This window comes from Sardina pilchardus, chromosome 1 (genome assembly GCF_963854185.1).
Source record: "Sardina pilchardus chromosome 1, fSarPil1.1, whole genome shotgun sequence".
In the NCBI taxonomy this organism is placed as follows: domain Eukaryota; kingdom Metazoa; phylum Chordata; class Actinopteri; order Clupeiformes; family Clupeidae; genus Sardina; species Sardina pilchardus.
Window position 1 is genome coordinate 33,144,809 of NC_084994.1, and position 9,875 is coordinate 33,154,683.

General features: G+C 42.3%; 1 protein-coding gene across 1 annotated transcript in view; it reads left to right on the forward strand.

The window, feature by feature from the left end:
- LOC134088523 (NACHT, LRR and PYD domains-containing protein 12-like) overlaps positions 1-9,875 on the forward strand; it is a 66,526-nt gene that overhangs the window by 50,829 nt on the left and 5,822 nt on the right. The window contains exons 20-21 of the mRNA XM_062542523.1: positions 8,267-8,440; positions 8,682-8,855. Of these exons, the coding sequence (XP_062398507.1) occupies positions 8,267-8,440; positions 8,682-8,855 (348 nt within the window). The remainder of the gene's footprint in view (positions 1-8,266; positions 8,441-8,681; positions 8,856-9,875) is intronic.

The following is a 9,875-nucleotide window of genomic DNA, read 5'->3' on the forward strand; positions in this document are numbered from 1 at the left end:
CCTCTGCTGTTCTGAGTCCAAACTGCAAACTGGAGACACTGAGGTCAGTAAAATTGTTACAGTAGAGCTGTGAGCTGAGCAGTTACTCATCCAGGCTTAGAAAACACTAGCAAGAGAACCTACTGTATACTGTACCAGTGGTTCCCAAACTTTTAACAGGCATGTACCCCCTGAGACATTATAGATCTTCCCGAGTACCCCCACACCACCAATTGTTAACAACACGTTTTTAATTATAATATTCATTCGTATCAATTTTGTCACAGACAGATCTCACACACATTAGGCCTACAACACATGTCCAAGATCTCATTAAAGCTATTGTTAACTTAACAAGTAGGCTATTGCTTTTCACATATTAACATTGTATATTTTCTTAACTTCTCTGCTGTAAAATAATAATAAAAAAGGAAGCACATTAACAATAGTTAAACTAAATTGGAGTAAACCACACAGAATAGGCCTGTCACCTCTCCACCCACGTCACCAATCAATGTGAGGGATGTGCCTGGATGTTCTTGCATAGGCCTAATGCAGCGATGTTAGGCCGAATTGGGGACAGCTTCAGTCTTCGATAATTGTCAACAAACAGTCTGTACTCCTAAGGTAGACCAGCGCTGAGAATCCAGTCTCGCTTAAATACGTTGTAGCAAATGGCATCAACGTCTTAATAGCTCGGTTTGCCAGGACCAGATACTCTGTCTGCAAACTAACCCAGACATCTGTCACTGTCTTCTGACCGAACTCTATGATAGTTTTAGTTTGCTATGATAGTGTCTTGACCTGAAAAGCTTGTCCCGACAGCAGGTGACTCCTTTGACGTTTCTGTTGTCGCTGCATGAACCCGTTGCGTTTCAGCCATTTATCCATCGATTGCAATTTTATTTGTCAAATAGTCGTAGTTTACGTGCGACAAATAGCAACATTTATTATGACGCCAAGCTGTAATCAGCGCTGCAACAGGCTGCTGTAAAGCTCTACTTTACCATCTCTGTCTCCACTCTCCAATATTTAGTTAATGCGGAGAAAATACGTTTTTAATGTGCAGTGCAAAAGTTAAGTTACCTCCGTGGGATATAAAAATCGTTTGGAAAGGCATATGATTTTGATATTTGTTCACGTACCCCCTGAAATCGGTCCACGTACCCCAGGGGGTACGCGTACCCCAGTTTGACAACCACTGCTGTAGACTGACTAATTTATTGGTTGTTTGTGATACATTGATCTGGTATGTTTCAATTACTAGTGCTATGAGATGGTTATTTTATTATGTTTTATTCTTTACTGTATTCTACTCTATTTATTATTTAATTGTTGGTGTGGACTGTGCGGTGAGTCTGAAATAAAGACTGAATTTAAATGTATTGTAGACTATTCACAGAGACACTGTTGTTGACCATAGACTGTGTTAAGCATACAGTACCAGCATCTGTGTTTTACTTTTGAATTGATATACCCTCTTTGATTTTACTATTTGTAACTCTCTGTGACATGGTTTATGTGTTCACAGACTTGTTGGCTGTAAACTGAAAGGGGGATTTTTGGCCTTGGCTCACACAGGGGCAAACCCCCACCTAAGAGAGCTGGACATGAGTGACAGTGAGCTTCAGGACTGTGGAGGAGAACTGCTCCATCAACCACTGAATCAAGACTGTAAAGTGAGGTCTGTATTTGTGCACAGTGCACACAAACTGGTGCTTTCTGTTTGATCTAAAAACTGTCCATCTTTTATTCGTTGGCATTTTATATTTGGGATTATAGGGAGCATGAAGGACATGTTGCTTATAATGTTTTCCTCTGTCACTGTAGACTCATCAACTGTAGACTCAAACACAGCTCCTGTGTGGTTGTGGTCTCAGTTCTGCAGTTATGTATTTCTCAACTGAGTGAGTTGGACATGAGTGGCTGTGATCTGCAAACATCAGAAGAGAAGCTGCTCTCTGGTCTTAGAGATCCAAACTGCCAACTTGAAAAACTGAGGTCAGTAATACACTGAAAGGCACAGAATTCACAGAGGTCTTGAAATTGTTGTTGAAGTGGAGAGAAATTGTGAATCTCACTGTTATGGGGTGAATCAAGACATGAATTTGTGAAACATTATCTTTTATTGTTGTGCTAATGTTGATGTGGGAGAATTGGTCCCAGTTGGTGGTATACAGTATAACACTCCCTGCTGATGTGTCCCATTTGAATTACTGTTACTGTAACTGTAGATGTGTTAACCGTTCAATATCAACATCAATGTTTTACTCTAGCATTGATATCTCTGATTTCACTATTTGTAATCTTTCGTTACATGCTTTATTCTTTTATAGACTCGTGGGCTGTAAACTAAGCGGAATATTTGTGGCCTTAATAGCGATATACAACTTGGGTGCCAGTTACAAAGAGTTTAACAATGTGCCAATTTTCAAATTCAATGTGGCCTTTGAGACAAAAAGTTTGCCCATCCCTGTTATAACCTCTCTGTCACCCAGGAACATGATTTTTCTCTCAATCAAAAGTGTGAAGTTGTTACACTTTAACAGATATTAGCTGTGTAGGGGTGTTGGGACCCATAATACAGTTTTACAGCTCTTTTACTGACTCACTGGTAGACTTGCTAGGTGAAAACCAACAGTCCTGGATGAATCAGAATGATCTTAAGTAGTCATCAGTCTATGGTAGCTAAAGATGTAGACAATATTAACATCATCTGATCTCACTAATTTGTGATTATCTGTTGATTCTGTATGTTTTACAGACTTGTTGGCTGTAAACTGAGAGGAAGATTTTTGGCCTTGACTCTTCAGTGGGCAAACTCCCACCTAAGAGAGCTGGACATCAGTGACAGTGAGCTTCAGGACTGTGGAGGAGAACTGCTCCATCAACCACTGAAACAAGACTGTAAAGTGAGGTCTGTATTTTGCACAGTGCACAGACTGTTGCAAAACGGCCCATCTTTTATTCATATTTGGGAATGTAAGGAGTATTGAGGACATGTTGCTTATAGTATTTTTTTTCTTGTTTCACTATAGACTCATCAGCTGTAGACTCAAACACAGCTCCTCTGAGGTTGTGGTCTCAGTTCTGCAGTCATATATTTCTCAACTGAGTGAGTTGGACATGAGTGGCTGTGATCTGCAAACATCAGGAGAAAAGCTGCTCTCTGGTCTTAGAAACTCAAACTGCCACCTGGAGAAACTGCGGTCAGTAAAGCTCTGAAAGACAGAGTTCACAGAAGTCTTATCTACACATTCAGACTTTGGGCATAGAAGAGTTTTGAGGAACAGTCTAGTTGTTGTGCCTGTGTTGATGAAAGAGTTCTGGGGTTATCAGTTCAGTGCTCCCTGCTAGTGTGTCCATGCACATATAGAGCTCTACATCCACACAGGGAGCTGGACACTGAGGTTTGGATGATTAGTGGGAGTCCATTCTGCTTTGCAGTTGTGAAATGATGGCATGAGTGCTGACACCTTCCTAGATTAAGTACATTGTCATGCTGATATTAACAGAATAGCAATAGATCCAGAGGAGATTATCAGGGTATTTAAAACGACATGCTTTAACAAGGCAACAGGGCCAGATGGCATGTCTGCTTTTCTTATTAAAACATTTGCAGAAGAACTCCCACCGGCCTGGCATCCACTCTTTCAGCTCTCTATAGATTCCCAGTGTGATGTGGCAGCTCATAGGCGCGTCTTAATGGCGACCGCTATGAGCTTTCATCTGCATTTTACCGTTTGAACTCACTCATGCTGATAACTTCACTCCTGTCCTCCATTACTACATGTACTCATTGTTCATTCCCCACGCTGTGTGTATTGTTAGTGTGTGTAGAAACAGAAGGGTCATTCCATATAAAATGATGTTTATTGAAAATATCCCTATATGGCAGTAACATCAGACAGGTAACATCTTGCAAATATCTAGGGGTTCACTTTCATAAATATCTTAACTGGCATGCACATGTGGAAAATGTTTGGACAAAAAACAACAGCTTCTCCGTTTCTTGAAGAGACTGAGAGTGTTTGGGGTTTGTGAGGGCATCATATTCATGTCCATCTTGCACTATGGCATCACCAGCTGGTTTGGAAATCTAACAGTTAAGTTCAAGGCCCACCTACGTAATGTGGTCAGAACAGCTGGAAAAATGATGGAGTCCCTGGCCTGCTCCCCTCACTATAAATTGTCATTGTTAAATTCTCTCTCTCTCTCTCTTTCTCTCTCTCTCTCTCTCTCTGTACATGGTTTTATGTGTCTATCTGTCTCTCAGGCTCAGTACGTGTGGGATTGCAGATGGAGGTTATGTTTGTCTGGCTCTCACTCTGATGTCAAACCCTTCCTGTGTGAAAGACCTGGATGTGAGCAACAATCATCCTGGAGAATCAGCACAGAAGTTGTTATCTGCTACACTGGAAGATCCTCACCGCAAAGTTGAAGCAATTCAGTATGCTCCATATCTTAAATCACAATCAGGATTTGTATTTTGTATTATTATTTCTTAATTGGTTGTTTTTACATAAGTGAGGACACATGGGATTGCATTCATATGAATGTGTTCAGCATTTTGTTTTCTGATGTCTGTCTCTTGCCCTCTCACTCTATGCAGACTTGCTAGTTGTGAGCTAACAGAGGAATCCTGTAAGGCTGTAGCCTCTGCTTTGCAGTCCTCCATCTCCATAAAGGAACTGGACCTGAGTCACAGTGACCTGAAGGATTCTGGATTTCAACTTCTCTCTACAGGACTCAGTAGCCCTCACTGTAAACTGACATCTTTAAGGTTTGTTTGTGCACACATATTGTGGCACTGTTGGCTCCCGTCTGTAAATCTTTGCAATAAATCATCAGCTGCAGTATGTGTTAAAACAGACTGTCAGTGGCAGCTTTTGAAAGCAAGCTGTAAAATGATGGCATCAGTGCTGCAAGGGACACCTTCCCAGCTCTGACCTGCAGGATGCAGTTTTAGATCAAGTACATTGTCATGTTGATATTAGCAGAATAACAACAGATCCAGAGGTGATTACCAGAGTGTTTAAAACTACATGCTTTAACAAGGCAACAGGGCCAGATGGCATGTCTGCTTTTCTTATTAAAACATTTGCAGAGGAACTCCCACCGGCCTGGCATCCACTCTTTCAGCTCTCTATAGATTCCCAGTGTGATGTGGCAGCTCATAGGCGCGTCCTAATGGCGGCCGCTATGAGCTTTCATCTGCATTTTACCGTTTGAACTCACTCATGCTGATAGCTTCACTCCTGTCCTCCATTACTACATGTACTCATTGTTCATTCCCCACGCTGTGTGTATTGTTAGTGCGTGTAGAAACGGATGGGTGCACACATACTGAAAACCGCACCAAACATTTCACTCACCTTTCATTCATTCATTCCACATAAATAAAACCCTGTTTATTTCAAATGTCCATAAATGGCAACAACATCAGACAGGTAACATCTTACAAATATCTAGGGGTCCACTTTGATAAAGATCTTAACTGGCACACACATATGACAAATGTTTGGACAAAAATCCACCTGCGTCTCCGTTTCCTGCGGAGACTGAGAGTCTTTGGGGTTTGTGAGAGCATCATGTTCATTTGGTATAGAGCCACCATAGAGTCCATCTTGCACTATGGCATCACCAGCTGGTTTGGAATTCGTACAGTTAAGTTCAAGGCCCAACTACCTAATCTGGTCAAAACAGCTGGACAAATGATGGAGTCCCTGCTCCCCTCACTCACCAAGACATCTTTGATCAGTCCACTCTACAGCATTTAGAGAAGAAGCTGTCAGGCTACAAAGTCTGTAATTGCTGCAGGAGGAGGATTCTGTGATGAAAACTCATTTGATGCACAACTCCATGCTTACAAACAGAAACTATTATTTTAGTCAGTGTCCTCTATTTGTTTCCCTCCTTATTTGAATGATAATGTGTCAGTTCTGTTAAAGAATGTTAATAAAAAAAACTTTTTTTATCAATTTTTTTTATAGTAATGCTAAGAATATGACCATTCTCTTCCTGGTCTGAAATATTGATTTGTAGGCGAAACCCTATAGGAGCCCGATACAAAATGCTCATTTAAAAGAAAAGTGGTCAGACGGATTTAGAGGCTTTTGCATCTGAACCCTTCATGTGTTCACCATTCTATTTTTCTGAGATCTGTCTCTTGCCCTTTCACTCTATGCAGAATTGCTGGTTGTGAGCTAACAGAGGAAACCTGTAAGGCTGTAGCCTCTGCTTTGCAGTCCTCCATCTCCCTAAAGGAACTGGACCTGAGTCACAATGACCTGAAGGAGTCTGGAGTTCAGCTTCTCTCTACAGGACTCAGAAGCCCTCACTGTAAACTGACATCTTTAAGGTTTGTATATGCACACATATTGTGGCACTGTTGGCTGCCCGTCTGTAAATCTTTGGAATAAATCATCAGCTGCAGTTTGTGTTAAAACAGACTGAGTCAGTGGCAGCTTTTGAAAACAATCTGTGAAATGATGGTATCAGTGCTGCAAGGGACACCTTCCCAGCTCTGACCTGCAGGATGCAGTTTTAGATCAAGTACATTGTCATGTTGATATTAGCAGAATAACAACAGATCCAGAGGTGATTACCAGAGTGTTTAAAACTACATTCTTTAACAAGGCAACAGGGCCAGATGGCATGTCTGCTTTTCTAATTAAAACATTTGCAGAGGAACTCCCACCGGCCTGGCATCCACTCTTTCAGCTCTCTATAGATTCCCAGTGTGATGTGGCAGCTCATAGGCGCGTCCTAATGGCGGCCGCTATGAGCTTTCATCTGCATTTTTCCGTTTGAACTCACTCATGCTGATAACTTCACTCCTGTCCTCCATTACTACATGTACTCATTGTTCATTCCCCATGCTGTGTGTATTGTTAGTGTGTGTAGAAACAGATGGGTGCACACATACTGAAAACTGTGCCAGACATTTCACTCACCTTTCATTCATTTATTCCATATGAAATGATGTTTATTGAAAATATCCAGACAGGTTACATCTTACAAATATTTAGGGATCCACTTTTGATACAGATCTTAACTGGCACACACGTGGCAAATATTTAGACAAAAATGCACCAGCGTCTCCATTTCCTGCGGAGACTGAGAGTCTTTGGGGTTTGTGAGAACATCATGTTCATTTGGTATAGAGCCACCATAGAGTCCATCTTGCACTATGGCATCACCAGCTGGTTTGGACATCTGACAGTTAAGGTCAAGGCCCAACCAGGTAATGTGGTCAGAACAGCTGGACAAATGATGGAGTCCCTGCTCCCCTCACTCTCCAAGACATATATGAGCAGTCCACTCTACAGCAGGCTGACAGAATTCTATCTGACCCCTCCCATGTGCTGTACCAAGAATATGAGCTCATGAACACAGGAAGGAGGTACAGGGTCCCTTTCTGTTTAGCACAATCACTACAAACATTCCTCTGTCCCCCTGTCAGTCAACATGATGAATGGGCAACGTGGGCAGAACAGTAGGAAGGCCCAAAACCAATACTAAGTGCTGAGTAGGGGGCTGTGTATGGGGGCTGAACTGAGTGGAGATGTGCTGAGGCTGTTGTGTATGGATGTGCTGTGTGTGACTGGAGAGTACAGAGAGAGAGAGAGTGAGTGTCTACTTTGGGACTGTGCTTAATGGGACTGGGTGGGAGAGAGTGCTATTTATGGGCTATTTATTGGGCTTTAAACATGACGGGAGTGTCATTTATGGCATGACGGATGGCTGTGAATGTGTGCCCTTTTTGTATTTTATATTTTGATTTACTCCATGTATAGCATATGTGCTATGTCCTGTGATGTGTTGTGTATTGTGGCTGTGGCAGCTTACCCCTTATCCAAAACACATTTCTCCCTTGGGAGACCTAATAAAGGAACCTTGACCTTGATGCAAGCATTTCAGAATAGTGGAAAAGAGAATGCACCAGTGAATTAGATATATTTAGACTTATCTGATAAGTCAGGAAGAGAACAATTATTATAACAATTATTTGCCTTAAGTTAAGTTAAGTTAACCCTTAGGAACATGAATCACCCCTGCTGCCCACATGACACTACAAGACAACAACAACAAGTTGTTTACATGGCTGCAGAGTGTGTAATGTAGTGTTTCTCCAGCCCATGTCCCTGCTGTGTACATAATGTGAGTGCTACACACATCTGTGCCTGTGTCCATCCTCATGAGATACAGTGACCTCATGGTGCTGAAGGATGGCCTGAAAATGTCCAGTGTTCAAATACTGACCTTCCACTCTCCTTTGAAACAGGCTCAATCTGTGCCACCTCTCTAAAGCAAGCTGTGAAATGATGGCATCCGTGCTGCAAAGTGCACCTTCCCATCTGAGAGAACTGGACATGAGTGACAATGACCTGCAGGATGAAGGAGTGGAGCTGTTCTGTGCAGGACTAAGAGATCCACAATGCAAGCTGGACACACTGAGGTCAGTAATTAGGAATGTTATGTAATGTAGTATTTTACCCACCACATAGTAAGAAACACCAGTGTGCCTGTGTGTGATGTCAAATTGGACATCTGTGAATATTTTTAATGATTTGCACTTATAATGCCAAATGGCAACATTTAGGGAGTGTCAGTCAAATTGACTGAATATGCAAATGGTTTGTACACCTTCAATGCATTTTCCTTCATTTATAATTAAGAAATAGCATCTCTTGTTTCAGACTGTCTGGTTGTCTCATCACACATGAGGGCTGTTCTCTCTTGTCCTCTGCCCTCAAATCAAACCCCTCCTACCTGAAACAGCTGGATCTGAGCTACAATCACCCAGGAGACTCAGGTGTCAGAGAGCTCACAGACAGACTGAATGATCCCATCTGTAAACTAGAGACGTTGAGGTGAGATGTATTACATCTTAGATGACTTTCTAGTGGAGCTGCTCATCCATTTGTGTCCTGTGTTGGAGAGCTTTCTGTGTGGAGACTGGATATTCTGTCACGTTTCCAGATGATTCCCTTCCACATTTACTGCAAGTAAAAGGCAATCCCCCAGACTTACACACACATATGAGGCTTGTGAACAGTTTGAGAATAGCAAGTGTGGCTTGGTAGCTGGCCATGGTCCTGGGATGCCAGTAGTGAAGATCACATGCGAGTGATGTCCAATAACTGCTTCTCTGGGTTGAGAAAAAAAATATATAGTAGGCCTGTCGCTGTCGCCTAGCCTAGAAATCTAGACGCACCTGTCGCCAACTGTTCAGACTAAGACCTCAAGATCGCTTTCATCACAGGCCACTAGCAGAGGGCAGTATAATAGAAGACTGAGGATGTAGAATCGCAATGGCTACAGCCGGTTAAGGGGATGCATTGCTACCGTTAGAATAGAAGTGGAAAGACTGTAAGAAAATATGTTATGGTACTGTAAATATCTTCTAGACACTGGAATAAATTGACAGAAAGGTGATTTAGAAGAGTGAAGGAGAGGCTCAAGTAAGCGTAATTCAGTCAGTGTTACTGATTGGTCAATATGCTCTGTTTGATATGAACCTTTAGGCTACTATGATCCATGTCTTGTAGATAAGGACACGTGGATGCAGATCTACGCCAGATTAACCTCACTATGCCACATTTCCTCACTACATCTCAACGGCCAAATGGCAAATATGAGTGTGAGGCTTAAAGTGATCCTGGAACAGAATCTGTTGCTATGATAAATGTGGGCCTCCTGCATGACTTAAGGTGGAAACTCTGCATTCCAGATCATGAGCAGGTTGTGAGTTATCAGAGCAGCGCAGGGGTCTGGCATATCCTGCGTCTGCATTCTCTGCATGCGGTGCTGGCTATGTGTGTGACTATTACATCCACGCGGCAGGTGGAGGTGTAGCGTGCCTCCAGATTTGTGCAAGCGGGGTGGACGTT